Raw genomic sequence first — 20493 nt, forward strand, 5'->3', positions numbered from 1 at the left:
ATGAGCACCCCGTTTCTCCTGGAGCAGCCTGGCTTCAGATTCTGGCCTCTGCTTGGCTTCACTTGTGCTTTTCAATGACCAAGAAAAGCCCAGGCCCTTGGAATTGTTTACCTAGTTAATTTCTAACTAAAGAAACTCTTGTTGCCAAAAGGTATAAAACAGAGCCCTTGTAATTGTGGGTACAACTGTGACCACCAATGTCAATCATTTGGGGTCTCTACCTATTGGGGAAAAGAACAACAACCACCTCACAGCCTAGAAAAGGAAAACACTGTGTCAAAAGGGAAAAACATTCCACCCCCATTAAAATAATTAAGAAACAGAACAAGAGGATCATTGGAGGAGAGACTGCCAGTGGGGGACAGATGTATATATATAGATATGAAAGTCACCTACTCGTAAAAGGATTAATTCTACCTTTCTGGTTTCAGGTAAGGCTATCTGCAGCTCTCACTTCTCCTAGCCCCTTCTCCCATCTAGTCTTTCTTGACTCCCATTCTGTTTGAGAGATGGGGGTCTGGAAATGAAGAGATTGGACACTTGAATCAAACCTAGGATAAGTCATTACTCTGCTGACTATTGACTTTAAGGGCTTTGGTAAACCAACTTCCCTCTCTTTGATCTTGTGCTTCCCTAACAAAAATGACTACAATTTTTCCCTTTGTTCAATCCATATTAGTGAAGTTCCTATTCTATACCAGGCATTGGGGATGGATAGAGCAGTGAGCAAGAGCATCTGCTCTGAACCTGCTTTGCTCATATCATCTTTGTTAGTACCGGGATGATAATATGCAGTCCGTTATTAGCCAAACTATAGTTCACAGCCCATTAGTGGATTACGGAATCATTTGTGGGTTACATTCAGAATTTTCTTTTAATTAGATACAATAAGATATATTAGCAAGGAATGCACGTAGTAATGGTAAGAACTGTTTTGTAAAACATTTATTTCATGTGTGCATGTGTGTGTATGTGTATAAGCAATTGTACTGGATCATGGCATAAAATATTTTCCTTGCAGCAGATCATGGTCACTAAGGTTTGTAAAACACTTTTCCTATGAAGCAGGTTCTTTACTAACAGGAGACTTCACACTGAGCCTGATGCATTGTAGCCACTCAGTTTGTGCAAACAATAATCTCTATTTCATAGATGAGGAAACTGAGTCTTAGCGAAGTGAAATACATTGCCCAATGTCACATGTGAGTTTACCAATCATAGTGATTGGTAAAATAGGGGTTCAAATCCTTGTTGCAGCCACCAGGTACTATACCTTTAACCGCCCTGCTACTTTATGATGCTCCTATAAAAACTGGGGTATTAGTAGATTATTTTGCCAGGTGAGTGAAATAATATCTGAGCACTCTGGAAACATTAAAATGCATTATGAAGATTAATCACCTCTCAAACTGCTTATCTCAAGCCACTTCTTCACAATATGTGCACTGCATGAAGTCAGGGACCTTGTCTGTAATTTGGTGCTTAGCTTCCTGTTTGGCACATAGTAACTACTCAATAAATTTCTGTTGACTGAATAAATGCATCTAGGAAAGTTCAGAGTTTTCCGTGAGGGGATCGGAAGGGTGCCTCCAATAAAATGGTGAGTCCAGAACACCTACCCCCAACGTCTTGCAGGTTCCTGCTCCAGGTGAGAGACTCAGCTCTTTCAAACGCACTGAGACTTGGGGAACTGAGGCTGGGATGTGGTGGGAATTAAGAGTAAGGCCACAGAGGGGAAAACTCTACCAAAGCAAGGACCACGGCACTACACGCTTTTTGTGGTTCACATAAATGGCATCTCCTGGACTTGCACAGTGCACAACCAAAGCGCTTTTCCCAATTGTGGGGAAGGGAGTTCCATCATGTATTTATCTCATCTGACTCTGTTCACAGGACTTCAGGGATCAGGGACGGGAAGGAAATCTCAAGAGGCTGTCCTTTCCTTGCCTTTGGGAAAGTCTTCTCAGATCAGAAGAAGCTGTGAGGAGCAGAAAGGATGAAGTGTCTTTTCTCTCCAACCTTGATGTGGATGGCAGTGGTGGTGACCTCTTGGGTCATCATACCTGCAGCAACTGACACCTCATCAGCAAGTAAGTGCTGTGTGTGTAGAGAGCAGGGTCACCACTAGCAGAAGAAGTCTCAGTCCCTCTCCTTTTATGCTTGGGTTTTGCATAGTCTTTATTCTAAATTCATTTTTATACTTTAATAGACATACAACTCACCCAGAAATTTTACGAAAATGCAAATTCTAATTCAGTAGGCCTGGGGTTGGGCCTGAGACTCTGCATTCTAACGAGCTCCCAGATGATGCTAATGGTGTGATCCTTGGATCACGTATTGAGAGACAAAAGTTTAGAACATAACTAACCAACCCCTGGCACTTTACTGGAAGGCCAAGAACATACTCAACCACAAAAGGGATATGAACATACCTGGGTGGGACCCAAAGACATCCCCTTTCACACGTAAGTGACCCTTCCATTGGGTTGCACATTGCTGTTAGCTTTCTCTTGGAGAAGGGAGCTAGACACCTGTACACAACCCCCAACTGGAGTTCTCTGGAACAGAGTAAAGACCATTGTGTCATCATGGAGCACACATACTGTGGTCCTGCAACCTCGATTTGTGTCCTGGCTCTGCTGCTTACCAACTAAGCAAGTAGATTAAACCTTCTGAATCTCAAATTGTCCTCACCTTTTAATGGCTAAATACAAAAGTCATCCCTCAGGGTCACTGGAGTGGATTCTATTAGATAATGGATAGAAAATGCCTATCTCAGTGTCTGGCATATCCTAAGTGCTTAATACATGACAGCTCACCACCTTCACTGTTATTATTGTCACAGAGGAACACACAAAGGGTCAGTGCCACTCCCAGGCAGAGAGGGGAGCCAGGGAAGGAGATCTGAGCAAAAGGCATAGAATATATCAAGTTGGGGAAGGGGTGACAGGGTTGCCTAAGTCCTTACCGAAGTGTCAGGAACTCTGCATTATTCTTCTGGGGGTGGAAAGGTGGAGGTTTGAAAAGACCATACAGCTTGAATGCAGTGCTTAACACAAGAATGCAGGTGGGTGTTTAGACATCAGGGAAGTTTGATTTGTTTCTTTCAAAGGGGGTCTACTCTGTCTTAAAGAACCCTAAGGACCATGGAAAGAGTCTCTTGGTGAACAGTGGCCTAGCGGCCCCCACTCTGAATCTGGCCTTTTCTGTCTGCAGAAAGCTGCTCTGAATGTCACGGCAATGCCACTTGTATGGTGGACGGGGCTGCCACGACCTGCACCTGCCAGGAGGGCTTCACTGGCGACGGCCTCGAGTGTGCGGATCTGGACGAATGCGCCGTTCCGGGGGCGCACAACTGCTCCGCCACCAGCAGCTGCGTGAACACGCTGGGCTCCTACACATGCGTCTGCCCCGAAGGTTTCCTCCTGAGCTCGGAGCTCAGCTGCACGGATGTGGACGAGTGTACAGAGCCAGGGCTCAGCCGCTGCCACGCCCTGGCCACCTGCGTCAATGGCGAGGGCAACTACTCGTGCGTGTGTCCCGCGGGCTACCGTGGGGACGGGAGGCACTGTGAGTGCTCCCCGGGCTCCTGTGGGCCTGGGCTAGACTGCGTGCGGGAGGGCGACGCGCTCGTGTGCGTTGACCCGTGCCAGGCGCACCGCATCCTGAACGAATACTGGCGCAGCGCAGGGTACGGCCCCGGCCACGTCTGTGATGTCAGTCTGGGCGGCTGGTACCGCTTCGTGGGCCGGGGCGGCGTGCGCCTGCCTGAGACCTGTGTGCCCATCCTGCACTGCAACACGGAGGCGCCTATGTGGCTCAACGGCACGCACCCATCGAGCGACGAGGGCATCGTGAACCGCGTGGCCTGTGCGCATTGGAACGGCGACTGCTGCCTGTGGGACGCGCCCGTCCAAGTGAAGGCCTGTGCCGGCGGCTACTACGTGTACAACCTAACGACGCCCCCTGAGTGCCATCTGGCTTACTGCACAGGTGAGTGGGTGTCTCCCAGCAGCCCCACCCTGGGCCCGATGGGCGCCCCGAGAGACTGGAGCTCATCCTGGTTGACTGCATCTGTGACCCTGCAGACCCCAGCTCTGTGGAGGGGACGTGTGAGGAGTGCCGAGTGGATGAGGACTGCAAATCGGATAATGGCGAATGGCACTGCCAGTGCAAACAGGACTTCAACGTCACCGGTGAGGCCGCTGGGGAGGTGGGGTGGTACTCAGAAATGCCAGGGACCTGGGGAGGGACACATTCCTGTGTGTGAATTGGGGGCCTGTGGGGATGACCCAGCGTGTGCATATTATCCAATCTGAGTGGAAAGTCAGTCCAGTAATACCCATTAAAATCAGCAAGAAGCTCTCTGGGTTCCTGGAGTCTCCCCTTAGTTGACACAACCCTACCCCAGGCTTCTTTCGAAGGCCCCCCAAATCCCTATGGATAAGCAGGAGGTTGCCACCTGTTGGCCAAAGGCTAACTTGAGCTGTATTCCCACAGCGCAAGAACACAGGCCTGGCCAGCAGTCTGTGGTTTCTTGGACTGGGCCCTCCACTGACCAGTTGAGGACCCTGAGCAGGGCCCTGGCCATCTCTAAATCTGTTTCCCTGTATACATAATGATTAAAGCAGGCTGCTGCTGCTAAGTCACTTCAGTCGTGTCCGACTCTGTGCGACCCCATAGGCGGCAGCCCACCAGGCTCCGCCCTCCCTGGGATTCTCCAGGCAAGAACACTGGAGTGGGTTGCCATTTCCTTCTCCTAAAGCAGGCTAGTGTTTCCCAAATTCCAGTCTTGGTTTTAGTCACAACCTTCTTTTAAGTAAACTTGGGCCGTTGAAGTTCACTACTGTGACTTATCTGTGGCAAGTTAACACTTTAGGTCGTCAGTAGCAGTAATAATAAATACAATGAAAGTAGTTGTTAAATTTCAGCAACTATGTAATACTTTCATTAAAAAAATCTACCTGGATCTCTTTATATGCTGCAAATACTTAACCAGAGGTCTGTTCTCTGTGGTTTCAAGGAAAATTAGCAAGTTTATGGTGTTAATAATAACAACATTAGCAAATCTTGAGGATTGTCCCCTCGATATAGAAAGGAGGGAAAGAAATTACCATTAACTTGTTAGCTTTGTTTGCTTGCTATTTGTTTTACTAGGGTTCAATGTTATTTAATGCTGGGGCTGTGGAGTCTGGCAGGGTACAGTCTGTCCATAGAGTTGCAAAGAATTGGACATATTGGAGCACACAGGGAGAGCAGTGAATGACCCAAATGTGTTACTTTTCTTTTCGTACAGCCTACCCTTAGGGTAACATGGGCTGGTGGTTAGTCACATGGACCCATCCAGTGATTCTGGGAACCCAGTCTCATGGCTCCACCTCTCTGAGAGGGGAGACCACAGCATGACTCTGAGTACCCCCAGCTGGTGGCCAACCTGGCTAGCTGGCCCTGGGACCTGGGGATGTGATGAACCCTGAACTGTGGTCCCAGGCCTCCAATCCTGCCTTCCCTGACCATTTCAGATCTCTCCCTCCTGGAGCGCAGGCTGGAATGTGGGGTTGATGACATTAAGTTGTCCCTGAGCAAGTGCCAGCTGAAGAGTCTGGGCTTTGAGAAGGTCTTCATGTACCTGCAAGACAGCCAGTGCTCAGGCTTCACTGAGAGGGGCGACCGGGACTGGATGTCTGTGGTGACCCCAGCCAGGGATGGCCCCTGTGGGACAGTGATGACGGTACGTTCTGGCCGGTGTGGGACAGGGTCGGAGCACAGCCCCACCACCTACTAGTTGTGTGAACTGCGTGAGTTATTTAACCTGGATGTGGCTCAGCTTTTTCCGCTGAATATGGAGTAATAGTAACTTCTTCATAGGGTTAGGAGAGTTAAACGAGTTCCTGTGTGCAAAGTGATTAGGACAGTGATTGGCACAAAGTAAGTGCTCAATAAATGGCAGTTTCAAATAAAGAGGACAATCCATAGTGATAGTTCCCCGTTTGACAGGTGGGAAAGGTGGTGCCCCAACAGGGCAATGACTATTCTAAGCCAGTAGGTGTCAGCACTGAGTTCAGAAGCAGATCTGTTTGTCTCTGATGGTTTCTGGGAGGCAGAGTCTGCACTATCAGTGTTCAGAGAACTAGGGCCTCAGCCACAGAAGCCTCCTCCAAAGGGACCCAGAGGTAAACATTTGTGTGAGTGGGTTCTGCTTCCTTGAATCTCCCTCATCCCCCACAGAGGAAAAAAAAAAATAAGACAAGAAACGAGGAAGTAATTGTCATTTGCCAAATATGACTTTTTGACAATCTGCCATTAATGATGACTCAGAATGTGATTTTTAGTCTTTTGGCGTGTGTGAGAGAAGGCATGAGGTAACAGGAAGAGTCCAGGCTTCTTAGACCCCCTGCACCATGGATGAGTTACCCAGTTCTCATGAACGTCCATCATTATCAGGGAGGTGGTCACCCTGCCTCTCAGGGTCATTGAAGGATCAATGCAAAGATGCAGTGGGGCATTCAGCTTGGGTGCGGGGTGCTTAGCTCACAACTGATGCTAATGGAAACTGGGAGGACAGTTTCAGCAGTTTCAGTGCCTTTGGTTTTGAAACCTATTCAGATTCTATGCCTTTTCCACCCTTCCTCCGCCCACCTTCCTACCCCAATACAGAGAAATGAGACCCACGCCATATACAGCAACACTCTTTACCTGGCAGATGAGATCATCATCCGTGACCTCAACATCAGAATCAACTTTGCATGCTCCTATCCCCTGGACATGAAAGTCAGCCTGAAGACCTCCCTGCAGCCAATGGTCAGGTGCGGCCAGAGAGGGTCCCCAGTGTCCCTGGCCAACTCTTCCCCACAAACCCTTAGCCACCAGGACCTCAGCTTCTCTGTCAGCTGCCACCAATAAGGAGTTGATTGGAGGCAGTCAGCTGGGAGCAGTGTTGGACTCCAAAAAGAGTCCATGAGGAGCCCAGCTAGGAAATCTGGAGCCCACTTTCAAATCCTGGCTTTATTACACAAATGGCTTTGGGAAATTGACAGCCCTATTCTAGGCATCAGTCTTCTTATATGTGAAATGGATTCAGCAGTAATGTACTGTCTTTCTTAGAAACACAAAAGTGCTCCACAGAGGTGAAGCCCATATTAAGGTCCCTGGTTTATTTGAGGGGTAGGGTGGTTGGACCAGAGGAAAGAAGGGAGGGGTCTCAGTTCAGACCTGCTATGGGACTGGGCAATTGTACCCCATATTTGGACCTCAGTTTTTTTCTCTGTAAATAGGAGAAATTTGAATAAAGAGGGGTTTACAAATTACGCTTCTTGGAGTGTGAAGGTCTTTAAGGAGGTGACTTGGGGATGTGAACCAGAGAACTTTTTAAATTTTAATTTTATTTTTTTTCAATTGAAGTATAGTTGATTTACAATGTTGTGTTAATTTCTATACATTCTTTTTTAATATTCTTTTCCATTATGGTTTATTATAGGTTATTGATTCTACTTTCCAGTGCTATACAGTAGGACCTTGCTGTTTATCCATTCTGTGTATAATAGCTTAAATCTGCTAATCCCAACCCCCCTACTCCACACCCCCTTCCCCTGATAGCCACAGGTCTGTTCTATATATCTGTGAGTCTATTTCTGTTTCAAAGATTGCTTCATTTGTGCCACATTTTAGATTCTACGTGTAAGTGATATATGATATTTATCTTTCTGACTTTACTTAGTATGATCATCTCTAGTTTCTTCCATGTTGCTGCAAATGGCATTATTTCATCCTTTTTTATAGCTGAGTAGTATTCCATTGTGTATATGTACCACATCTTCTTTATCAATGTTATTGCTTAAAAAATAAAAGGATCCTGTTGCTAAATAAACTTGAAAATTTCTGAATAGGATGAATCACAAGCCAGTGATGCAGATACTGGGAAAAAAATGATAGTTGTGATAATAACAAGTGTTTATCAAGAGCTGACAATATGTCAGGCATTGTGCTAAGTGCTCTACATGGAACACCTCATTGAAATCTTAGCATGGCCTAGAAGGTGTAAGTATTATTATTATTGAAATTGAAGTTCAAAGAAAGTTTAGTAGGGGATAGTAAATTACAGAGTTGGGATTCAAACCCAGGCCGTCAGGCATAAAGCCTCCACTCTACCATGACCTTTTTTTTTGAAGCTTGTCCATGATCACATGTTTTCTGGGCCAACCAGACTTGGGGAAGGGCACCTGACACTGATGAAGGTGCTTGGCTGACTTGAAGGAAGACAGTTGCTCCTTGTCTGCCTCTGTGTGGAGCATCACCTGGCCAAGAAGTGCTCTGGAGCAATGTGGCCATGCCCCAGACCTGCTAGGTTCCAGGGAACAAAACAGCTGTATGCAGATCTCTCTCTGGCTTGAGCTAGAAATCTCATCCCAGTAAAACACCAAGTCCAAACGAATAACCCAGTACTCACCTCTAAAATGGACTTCCGCATTACTGTTTCTCAAGTACCCCCTTTCCTGGGGCATCAGTCTTTCAGTGTCCCTTGTAGGATAATCCCATAGAGTTGCCAACAGTGTGGCTGTTTTTAATGTGACTTAAAATAATGCGTTTTAAAAATCCTAATCCTCTGCTGTAGGTGGAACCAGAACTCTGACTAAGGCCTGTAGGACTCATAACCCATCTTTTAAAACTGTTCTATATTAAGATCAAAAAAAGAATCTAGGTGATTCCCTTGAGAATGTGTTTGCCACACTTAAATGCAAGGGCCACTATGTGAGGGGGTAGACATGTTACAGGATTTCTGACACAGCAGCATCACCTGGGAGCTTATTAGAAATGCAGAACCTTGAGCCCTATCCCAAAGCTACAGATCCAGAATCTGCATTTCAACAAGATCCCTAAGTGACCTGTGTGTGATTATTGTATTTTTCAGAGCAAGGGGTTGGTGGATTCCAGTCCTGTTGCTGGATAAAAATCCAAATAACTGCTAGGGACTGCCCAGGAATGCAGATCAGAAAGAGTGGCCTGTCTGTTGCTGTGCTTGCTCCTGTTTCTCTCACCAGCCTCTCTCCCCCTGCAGCACCCTCAATATCAGCATGGGTGGGACTGGCACATTCACCGTGCGAATGGCACTCTTCCAGAGCCCTGCCTACACACAGCCCTACCAAGGCTCCTCCGTGACCCTGTCCACAGAGGCGATTCTCTACGTCGGCACCATGCTGGATGGGGGCGACTTGACCCGGTTTGCACTGCTCATGACCAACTGCTATGCCACTCCCAGCAGCAATGCAACAGACCCCTTGAAATACTTCATCATCCAGGACAGGTAAGGCCCCGCTGGAGGGAATTTGGAGCCAGGGAGGGTCTTTAGACTTGGATGGGTGCAAAGTACATCTTTATATTCATTCACCTCTAGCTGAAATTTGGCACTGTCATTCATTACGATATAGGCAACAAACCAGAGAAGTATCAGCAGGACATTTGAAAACATTTATACAAGTCAGTCGGAGAAGGCAATGGCAAGCCACTCCAGTACTCTTGCCTAGAAAATCCCATGGATGAAGGAGCCTGGTAGGCTGCAGTCCATGGGATTGCTATGAGTCGGACATGACTGAGTGACTTCACTTTCACTTTTCAATTTCACACATTGGAGAAGGAAATGGTGACCCACTCCAGTGTTCTTGCCTGGAGAATCCCAGGGACAGGGGAGCCTGGTAGGCTGCCGTCTATGGGGTCGCACAGAGTCGGACACGACTGAAGTGACTTAGCAGCAACAGCAGCAGCATACAAGTCAGTATTTTTAGTTACTATGTTATAGTATTAGAATTTCTACTAGATCTTATTATTTGATATATATCAAAAACATGTACTTGTAAATATATATATATGTAAATATATAATGTATTAAGTTTGATATTTTATGGATTATATTTAATTGGTTTTCTTTATTATCTTATGTAATTTAGTGTATGCGTTTAAAGTATTACTTTTGATGAGGAATGCATGGGCTTCACCAGATGGCAGAGGGGGTCTAGGATTCAGAAAAGGATGAGGAACCTGATGGAAAGGCAGACCCTTGACAGGGGCAGGCTGGCACTTGGCTGGGAGGAGTACAGCAGAGGTATGGTTAGACAAGGGTCAGTTGAAACAGGGAGGACACAGATGGACTACTTTTGAATCAAGCACATTAGGGAAACATGAACCACACTGAGAAAGCAGTTCACAGTTTCGTTCATAAACTGAACAGATATTTCTGGAAGCTTATTGTGTGAACAGTGAATAGAATAGACAAAAGTCTCTGCCCCCTTAGAGCTGATATTCTAAGCGGGGGGATCAACAATGGAACGAAAGTGCCATCCATGGCACGTGAATGATGATGGGGCTATAGAGGAAAAAATGAAGTAGGAAAAAGGGAGGGGACTTGCTGTTTAAATAGTGCAGTCAGAGAAAGCACTCCCAGGAGACCCTGACCTATTTCTGTCTCAGTTCTCTTAGAATCTGCCTGGTCGCATCAAGGGAAAAAGGCTCAACTGGGTGCTCATCTGGTGTTCCCACTTCTGCTATTTGCTAATCTCCCTTTACAACAAAAAGAAAGGAGAGCAGAAGTCTTTTGGGGGTCTTTTACAATTAACAGTGTTGAAGTAATAATGTAATAGGAGTGTCTGACTGTGTTTGTATGGTCGTGTTTTATATACAGCAAGTAATGTGCTGTGTTCTCAGTCGTTCAATTCTTTGTGACCCCACGGAATGTAGCCTGCCAGGCTCCTCTGTCCGTGTAAGTCTGCAGGCAGGAGTACTGAAGTGGGTTGCCATTTCCTACTCCAGGGGATCTTCTTGACCTCAGGATGGAACCCTCATCTCTTGCATCTCCTGCATTGGCAGGTGGAGATTCTTTATTTTGCCACCTGGGAAGCCCTTGGTTTGCTATCTGTGGTCATGATCTCCTTTAAAAATAAATCTATTTCAACAAAAACGTTTGTAGATTTAAATAAAAATAGTAATAATAATATAATAATGTAAAATAATAGTATAGATATTGGTAAACAGGAGAACATTCAGGGAGGTGGTTTCTGTATTAGGCAAAAAAGAAGTGAAATTTGAAAAATACTGACATGACTTCACTGGGACATCATGGAGACTTGGGCTCATAGCGTGGGTTTGCTGTTTCTTAGTTCAAGATACAAGTCAGCTCATCTGTCTGGATATTCATGTTCTCATATGTGAAACAGGCATGAAGAAAACATACTGTGCAGGGGTTTTTAAGCTTTGTGTGTGTGTGTGTTTATCTGAGTATAAAAGTAGAGCATGTACATTGTGAAAACCATAAAAAGTCTTGAAAATAAAGCATGACGAAATGCTGGCTGTGGCCCTGAGTTTCTGCCGTGGCATGGGTGGGAGCTGGACTGAGGACTGCCAGTCTGTGAGATGCTCAGAATATCACAGGGGTGTAAGGAGGAGATGAGTTGGGGAGGTGCTTAGGGGCTGGGGGAGACACGTAGGCGCCTTATTTGGATTGACTGCCTGGGGCTGCCAAGGGCAGTGCTGGCTGCCACTCTCTCTGCTTTTTGTAAGGTGGGTCCCCTTAACCACAGGGCTTTTCTTTTGCCAAGTGGAGTCAGATTTGAATTGTGGGGGACAGAGAACAAAGTGAACACCATTCCAAGAAGTTCCTTTCTCGGTCCTCCTGTGCAGTCAGCGTTCAGCCCCTTTTCTAAGTCCATTTTGAGTGGATAGTGTCAAAAAGCAGACGGGGTGCCCAATTTGCCTGCTCAGAGTGTCTGAGTACCCTGATCCAGCCCAGCACCTACGTGAGTCTCTGGACGTGCAGTTTTGAGTTTCTATATGTGTGTTTGGGTGCGCTGGGTGATAATGTGTGCTGATGATCACACATACACACCCCAACTTGGCCAGCAGCCTTCAGTGCTCAGATGTCTCCAATGTTAGAATTAACACCAGGCAGTAGTAGATAGCCAATGAATAATAGGTAGTGACTCCTGAATGCCATTTCCTGGGAAATCAGAAAGTGCTTACTAACTCCAATACTTTGGCCACCTCATGCGACGAGTTGACTCACTGGAAAAGAGTCTGATGCTGGGAAAGGTTGGGGGCGGGAGGAGAAGGGGACAACAGAGAATGAGATGGCTGGATGGCATCACTGACTCTGTGGACATGAGTTTGAGTGAACTCCGGGAGTTGGTGATGAACAGGGAGGCCTGGCGTGCTGTGATTCATGGGGTCGCGGAGAGTCGGACATGACTGAGCGACTGAACTGAACTGAACTGAAGGATAGTTTAAGCTCTGAACTGATTACATTTGTATTTTAGAGTCACATACATGTTGCACCTATTTTACGGCACATGCTGTTGACTTTGTAATTTTAACTCATTTAATTGTCACAACTATCTTATGATGCCAGCTGAAATTAGTATTCCTCACACATAGATAGGGCAACAGGCTCAGAAAGACTGAGTAAATTGCCCATAGTCACACAGCTAATAAGCAATATAGTGAGATCTGAACCCAGGAAGTCTGGTCCAAGAGTGTTTGCATAACCAACCCTGTTACATGATGTACCCTTCCCAGATGTCCTCGCGCTATGGACTCAACCATCAAAGTGGAGGAGAATGGGGAGTCCCCTCAGGGCCGGTTTTCTGTCCAGATGTTCCGATTTGCCGGAAACTACGACCTAGTGTATCTGCATTGTGAAGTGTATCTCTGTGACACCATGAATGAAAAGTGCCGACCTGTGAGTCAGACCTCCCTTCCCTCAGTCTGCTTGCACATCCTCACACCCAGCTCCCATAACCCAAGACACTTGGCCACAAGGTTGCTGCTGCTAAGTTGCTTCAGTCGTGTCCGACTCTGTGCGACCCCATAGACGGCAGCCCACCAGGCTCCTCTGTCCCTGGGATTCTCCAGGCAAGAACACTGGAGTGGGTTGCCATTTCTTTCTCCAACGCATGAAAGTGAAAAGTGAAAGTGAAGTCGCTCAGTCGTGTCTGACTCTTAGCGACCCCATGGACTGCAGCCTACCAGGCTCCTCCGCCCATGGGATTTTCCAGGCAAGAATACTGGAGTGGGGTGCCATTGCCTTCTCCACAAGGTTACAAGAAAACAAATGTCTCTGCCATATTTCCATTTTAGTACAGCGGTAGACAGAGCTTGAAGACAAGGCTGGCATGGCCAGATGGAGACGAGGCTGTGGGGAAGCTGGGTGAGATCAGGGCACTGCGGTAGGCTGGTAAACCTCTCACTTATCTGCAAGCTTGTGTTCTAATAGCAGAAACTGACATTTTTAAGCACTGAGTGCAACTTGTGTGTGTTAACTTTTTGATACTTCACAGCAACTCTATAAGGGAGGTATTTTACTAGCCCCTTGGAGAAGGAAATGGCAACCCACTCCAGTATTCTTGCCTGGAGAATCCCATGGACAGAGGAGCCTGGTGGGTTACAGTCCATGGGGTTGCAAAGAGTTGGACATGACTGAGCGACTTCACTTTCTTTCCTTCACTTTTTCCATATGGGGAGAGAGGCTTAGAAAATGTAAGTGACTTTCCTAAGATCATACATCTAACAAATGGCAGAGTATGAACTCATGTATACAGATCTCCTAACAACCTCTGCCTCTACCATCCTTAAGTCCCAGCCTGAGGCAAGAGGTTGCCCTTATGAAGGGGGCAGCCAGCTCCCCATGGCAGGGCCTCATTTCAGTCTCTCTTGTGGAAAGGTTTTTTTGTCACCCTCTCCCTGCAGACCTGCCCTGAGACCAGATTCCGCAGTGGGAGTATCATAGACCAAACGCGTGTACTGAACTTGGGTCCCATCACGCGGAGAGGTAAGAAGGCCACTCCCTTCCCCATGTTCCTGGTGAGAAATGTTCTCTGGAGATGAGGAGAGGTGGGAGAACCTGGCACTTGGGATCTTACTGGGGTCTGAAGAGCTGGAGCTCTTCCTGTGAATCCTGTGAGGCGAGGTAGACTACAAGCTGCCCTCCTGCAGGTTCTCATTTATTGCACAGCTGTCTTCTCATGCCTGCCTTGTGCCAGGCCTTGTGTTAGTGGCTGGGGTCTCAGGATGAGCAGCAATGGGTACAAGCCTGGCTCGTGTGACACTTACAGACCGGTAGAGGAGACATCATTTAAATAATTATTTGTCCCTGGAGTTGTGATAAGTGCAGGCGTGAGCATGGATCAGGAACTCTGAGCTCTTGCCGCCGGGGAAGCAGACCTGGTCTGGAGGATTGGGGAAGAAAGCAAGTGAGGTTTGGAAACTGAGAAAGGATTAATCAACAGGGATCAGGAGAAATGGAAAAGAGGGAGGAATCCCAGGGAGAGAGTAGAGAATGAGCAAAAGGCCTGTGCAGGAGGGAACCCAGGGTCCTAGAGGAACTGGCCAGGCAGGCTGAAAAGAGGAGAGGTTGGTGTGGATGAGCTGATGGAGGTGGGGGACCAGACAACGTAAGGCCTTATCAGTTCAGTCGCTCAGTCGTGTCTGACTCTTTGCGACCCCATGAACCACAACACGCCAGGCCTCCCTGTCCATCACCAGCTCCCAGAATTCACCCAAACTCATGTCCATTGTGTCGGTGATGCCATCCAACCATCTCATCCTCTGTCATCCCCTTCTGCTCCTGCCCTCAATCTTTCCCAGCATCAGGGTCTTTTCAAATGAGTCAGCTTTTTGCATCAGGTGGCCAAAATATTGGAGTTTCAGCTTCAACGTCAGTCCTTCCAATGATAGTACTTCTCTTTTTTCTTCTTTTTTTTCCTTCTCCTTCCCCTTCCCTTTCTCCTTCTTCTAATTGAAATATAAATGACATGTGGTTCTTGCTAAGGTTTTGGGCCTTTTCTCCTGAAAATGGCAGCCCCCAAGGGATCCAAAGTAGTGGAGTGAGATGATCAGATTGGAGTTTCAAAAAGACCACACTCTGGCTGCAAGGAAGAGCAGATGGAAGGGGCTTCTTCCAGGTTTCCCGTGCATGATCCTTCTGTTTCCTCCCACAGGGGGCCAGGCTGCAGTGTCAAGGGCTGCTCCCAGTAGCTTGGGTAAGTTCAGATCCTCTTTGCAAAGGGACTTGACCAAAACCTTCATCTGGGGCTTTTATCTATTGGCCTGGGGTGTGCTGGAGTGCCCGGTCTGCTTGGCCTGAGCTCTGAAGAGGTGACTGCGTTTGTGGAAAGTGTTGGACCTGGGGCTGCACATGCACACACTTACCTGTACTGTCCCACGGCAGTGCACGTGGACGCAGGCACACACAGGTGCACAAGAGTGAACGTCACCTAGACTTTTTCACACACACCCACAAGGTCACATGCACAGATTCATACACACAAAACGTCATGGCACCTGCAGCTGCTTGTGTGCGAATCTGCATATGCAGACATACCCATGCTTGTTACACACCTGTACGCAGTAGACAAGCACACTGCATTGTGATCTGCACCTTGGGCCTTTCCTGAAGCTTCACGATGTATCTCTAACACCTTTGTCAGGATGTTTGGTGCCAGGATGAACATGGCAGACAAACAAAAAACTCTGTTTTCTGCTTCTCTGCTCCTCTGACCACAAAGACCAGAGACCGGCAGAATTTTAATGGCCCTTGACTTTTATGGCCACTGAATTGTCTGAAAATCTGGATAAAAAGTGAATCTGTGTAACTGTTGCTCCGCTTGGCTCTTGGCACCTAGATCTGATTGGGTTGTTACACCAACCTAGTGTTGACATGAGCTGGTTCATTCCAATATCAGTGAGCTCAGTCCTGGAGAGGCAAGGTGCCTCCAAGAGGATTGTCATTTGTGACTGACCCTCAAGGTCACCAAGGTTGGGTAGGTTGGTCACTTCACAGGAGTACCCTTTCGAGTGGCTACCAGCGAGCACCTGCAGAAAGGCTGCCTTTTTCAGATTGGCCCATCTGGGAGGACACCTTTTTCTAACTGGTTTTCAGGGCAGATAAATAAAAAAAACTTCCTTTTTCTAGCTGATCCGCTCAGAGAACATGTCCTTTCCTAATTGGTCAATTTAGAGGAAGCATTTTATGTAGTTTTGCACATCAAATGTGCACATCAGTGCTAGCAGAAACCCTATAATCTCTTTCTTTTCAGGGCTCCTGCAGGACTGGCTGCCTCTGCTTCTATCGGCCACTTTGACCTTGACATCTCTGTGATCAATGGCCAGAAATCCTGTACTCTGTGGCTACCAGCTCACTTTCTACTGACTGGCGAGGCGATGAAGACTAGCACTCCACCTACAGATAAAGGAGCCCACACTTCAGTCACTCTGCTCCTATTTTTCTCCCCTTTAATTTTGCTACCCAAAAACAGCCCGTGTCTTTAAATGCTGCTTTCTCTCAAAATGGGACTTGTGATATGTCTGTTCGTGAGGTCCCTATCTCCTTAAAGGGTATTGAAAAATAATAATTAATAAAAGCTCAGTCTGTGAGTCATTCATTCATTCAACAAGCATTTATTGTGCACCTGCTGCATGTAAGCACTGTCCATGGTGCTAAGGAACTGATGGTGAGAAAAACCAGACTCCATTCCTGCCCTCATGGGCTTCGTGGTCTGGTCACAGACTGGGTCAAACTCTAGTTTTATGAGCTTAAATAAAATGCACACTGTCTCTGAACTTTATCCATCCATCTATCCTTTCAGTCAGTCAAGAAATATTTGCTGGTCACCTACTATGATCCAGGCAATGTACTGGGGATACAGCAGTAAACAATCTCTGCCTTCCCAGAGCTTGAGGTCTAGAAGGGGCAAAGAACAAGTAATTATAAGTCCGTCTGGCATTGCGGAAATGGAGGGTATAACAGGAGGCTGCTGCTTCTATAATATGGGGATAACTGTGATACCCTCACAGGGTTCATTCAGCTTTCCAGAAACATTTATTTGAGCACCCAGTATGTGCCAGGCACTATGCTAGGTGCTGGGAAAAGATAGTCCTGAATAGGAATAGACACAGCCCCAGGCCCTGGAGTGTCACAATCCTTATATAAGGGACTTAGATGGCATGTCCCGCCATCCTTTGCACTTCTCTCCCTGCCCAATGCAGGAGAGGTAGACCTGTTTACAAGGACTTGGCAGCAAAAACAGAAAGCAGACCATTAACTCCACTGAGAGAGGATGTTTTGCAAGGGAGACCTCTACAAGGTTCCTTGGAGGCACAACTGGAGACCACCCAGGAGACCCAGATCTCTCAAGGGGCTCTGGACTTCTTTGACAAGTGGACCGAAGGAAGTTGATGCTCATGGGAAATGTCCACCTTGATGCCAGCTGCTTCCCTGGACCCCAGCTGTGGCTTTCAGAAGAGACCAAGGCCCTGACCCATTTTTGGAACCTCTAATCCCAGGGAAAACCACACGTGTGTATCAGCAAATGGGGCTGTGAGGTCAGCATATCTCGAGTTAGGGAACCTCTTATCACACACAGACAGGCACTGAATCCCCACGCCTGCTGCCTTTATGTCAGAGCTATGGGAGGACGTCCATGGTCAGATGGGCCAGCTAGATGTGTGCACAGTCTATACTTGGATTCAGGTACAAGAGAACATAAAAAAAACAAGGGTCAAAGGCCTGGAGGAAAAAATAAATCAGGATTTATCCCTTTATTCCTCTGTTCCTTTTTTCCCCCTTCCCTTTACGTTTTACTCTTGTTTGCTATCAGATAGTTGTTCAACTCAATATTCAACAAATATTTTGAGCATAAATTCAAGACTTGATACTTTTATAGGCAACAGGGAAATTGCCAGTGATCAGAACAGAGCCCTTGCTGATAAGGACCTTATGTTTAAAGGGGGGATAAGTTTAAACAATAGCTATGTGATAAGCCATCCGGGGCTTCCCAGGTGGCGCTAGTGGTAAAGAACCCGCCTGCCGCTGCAGGAGACATAAAGATACGTGGGTTGGATCCCTGGGTCAGGAAGGTCCCTTGGAGGAGGGCATGGCAACCTACTCCAGTATTCTTGCTTGGAGAATCCCTGTGGGCAGAGGAGCCTGGTGGGTCACAGTCCATAGGATCGTAAAGAGTCAGTCATGACTGAAGCAACTGACAGGGGGGGCAGGGGGAAGCAATAGTAATAAGGCAATGAAGGTGTGAGTTTACATAGGATGACTGGGGAAAGTTCTCACTGATAAGCAGAAACTGAGGGAAGTAAGAAAATGAATATCTGAGGAAGCCTACAGGTGGCGGGCCAGCAAGTGCAAATGCTTTGAGGCCTGTGTCTTTCTACCAAACTTTCACTAAGACTTGGACACCAAAAGTTTGAGGCATCACTCACAGGAAAGGGTCTTAAGCAGGCATACTGACATTTTTGTCCATTTGTTAGCTCAACTAGTACTTACTAGGTACTCATTAGAACTGCAAAGATAAGATTGATGTCTGCAAACATCTTACACCCTTCAGAGGAAGACAGATACGTTAGTGGTTAAGTGAATGCAACTGCAATCAGCCCAGAGAGGTGCAGGAGCACAGAAAAGCAGCACCTGTGGAATTTTGGAAAGACCTCCTGGAAGAGGCAAGTCTGAATGGTAAGCAGTAGGAAGAGGTTGGGCACAGAGTGATCCAAGCAAGCATATAGTGTCGGGAGAAGCTGTAGATGAGGTGGCAGCTGTGAACAGGGGTCAGATCCCAGGATACTTCGCGTGCAAGTGGTGGGGAATAATGTTGACAGGTGATGCCGTGACATCTGGCTGCAGGGAGATAACAGAATCAAAGGGGACAAGAGCAAAAGAGACCCGCTAGGCAGCTGTTAAAATCACTCTTCTAAGAGATGGTGCTGGCCTGACTTAAGGTTGATGAAATGGGCTTGAAGAAGGAAAGATAGGTTCACGACTATTTGCGATATTAGTGATTACTGGAAATGTTAAGCTGAGGGGTAAAGGAAGGAGCCAGGTTTCCAGCTCAGGTGACCCGGTGAGCAGTGGTGCCAGTGATTCAGATAGATGATGCAATGAGGAAACTGAAAGTGAAGTTGCTCAGTTGTGTCCAGTCGAATCTTTGCAACCCCATGAACTGTGTAGCCCACCAGGTTCCTCCGTCCATGGAATTTTCCAGGCAAGAATACTGGAGTGGGTTGTCATTTCCTTCTCCAGGGGATCTTCCCGACCCAGGGATTGAACCCAGGTATCCCGCATTGCAGGCAGACGCTTTACCATCTGAGCCACCAGGGGAGCCCAATGAGGGATCCCCAACCAGGGATGCCATGAGGATGGAGGGGTATAGGGGAAATGATGAGTTAGGATTTGGACCTGCTAAGGTTCAAGGTGCCTTGAGCATCTCAGTAAAAGTAAAGCAGTCCAGCAGGCACCTGGGAAGGTGGATCTGAAATTACGGAAGTAGTAAGGAATGGAGGTACAGATTTGGAACTCCTCAACCTGTGGATGGTACCTGAAACCGTGAGATAACTTGACACCTCCCAGGGAGATTCCATGGAGTAACAAAGAAAGATAAGACCCAGCAGCCCTCTCAAGGACAACTGGAGGAAGAAGGTAATTGTCATGACAATGATCATGATAATTTTAGAGCCCAAGTATCCAGATAGAGGAGAATAAAGAAAGCAATTGGTGCAGGGGAGTCAAGGAAAAACAGAGTGCCTAAAGGAAGCGGCAAAAAATCCATAGACAAGAGGCCAGAAAAAGTGGCCATAAGAGGGGACGTTTGCAAGGCAGTCTTAGCCACATGCCTCAGATTGGAATGGAGAAGTCAGAGACGAGTGGAGGAACTGATTTTGAAAAGAGGAAAGATCACCTTATCAGAAGCTGGGGAGGAAGTGGAAAGCGGAGGTAGATGTTTATGTTTCTAGAGGAAGGGGACGCAAAGTTGAGCGAGGTCAAGCGTGATGGCCTAAGTTTTCTTGAGGTGGAATCTAAGACACCTGCGAGAGTGGAGGAAGTGGGAGGCTGACGCGAGTAGTAACGGCTGCAGAGACTTGAAAAGGAAGGAGAAGGTTGAGAGTGGCCCCTGGGGAGACTAGGGTGGGTACCTGGCTAAAAGGAATGGACGTGTGGGCTATTTTGTGGGCTCGGATGGATTTCTGAATCCAGCATTCGTAGTTGTTATAAGTTCCACATTTAGGGGATTCTTCTCCAAATGCACTATGGTGAAGAAGGTGGCTGTTGAGTTTTTGCTGGAAGGTGTTACCAAGGCAGGACTCCCAGGCTCCCTGACCCTGTAGCCTTGGCTCCTTGAAGAGTCCCAGAGTAACACAGAAAGGCAATGGCCATTTATTCTGCTGAAGCTTTGACTCTTTTGTTAGTTCCGTAATGTCCACTTTCCCACAAAGCCAGGTTCAAGCCTAAAATTTAAAAGTCCAAGATCTCCAGCTTCCTCTCAGTTCTCTAACCTGCAATCTCTGGGGTAGCCCACATATCGACAGGCTCTTCAGATGCTTATTTTGTCCCAGGGTCTAGGCTATCCTTTGCTAGACTGTGATTCACTTGTCCCCAGATTGGCCTTTCCCAGACTGCTCAGCATGGGGCATCTGAAGTTGGGTAGATTCTATGGGCCAAAAATGAGAAACACC

General features: G+C 47.1%; 1 protein-coding gene across 1 annotated transcript; it reads left to right on the forward strand.

The window, feature by feature from the left end:
* Window positions 1-1943: 1943 nt before the first annotated feature.
* On the forward strand, window positions 1944-16287 carry UMOD (uromodulin). Its single transcript, XM_055409594.2, has 10 exons — window positions 1944-2090; window positions 3217-3993; window positions 4089-4196; window positions 5523-5731; window positions 6658-6806; window positions 9056-9301; window positions 12559-12721; window positions 13729-13810; window positions 14979-15020; window positions 16077-16287. Exons 1-10 carry the CDS (start codon window positions 1997-1999, stop codon window positions 16136-16138), a joined length of 1932 nt encoding a protein of 643 aa, XP_055265569.2. The 5' UTR covers window positions 1944-1996; the 3' UTR covers window positions 16139-16287.
* Window positions 16288-20493: the final 4206 nt, after the last annotated feature.

The sequence above is a fragment of the Moschus berezovskii genome, chromosome 27 (assembly GCF_049115385.1).
Source record: "Moschus berezovskii isolate FMDL1 chromosome 27, NW_MosBer_1.0, whole genome shotgun sequence".
Taxonomy (NCBI): Eukaryota; Metazoa; Chordata; class Mammalia; order Artiodactyla; family Moschidae; genus Moschus; species Moschus berezovskii.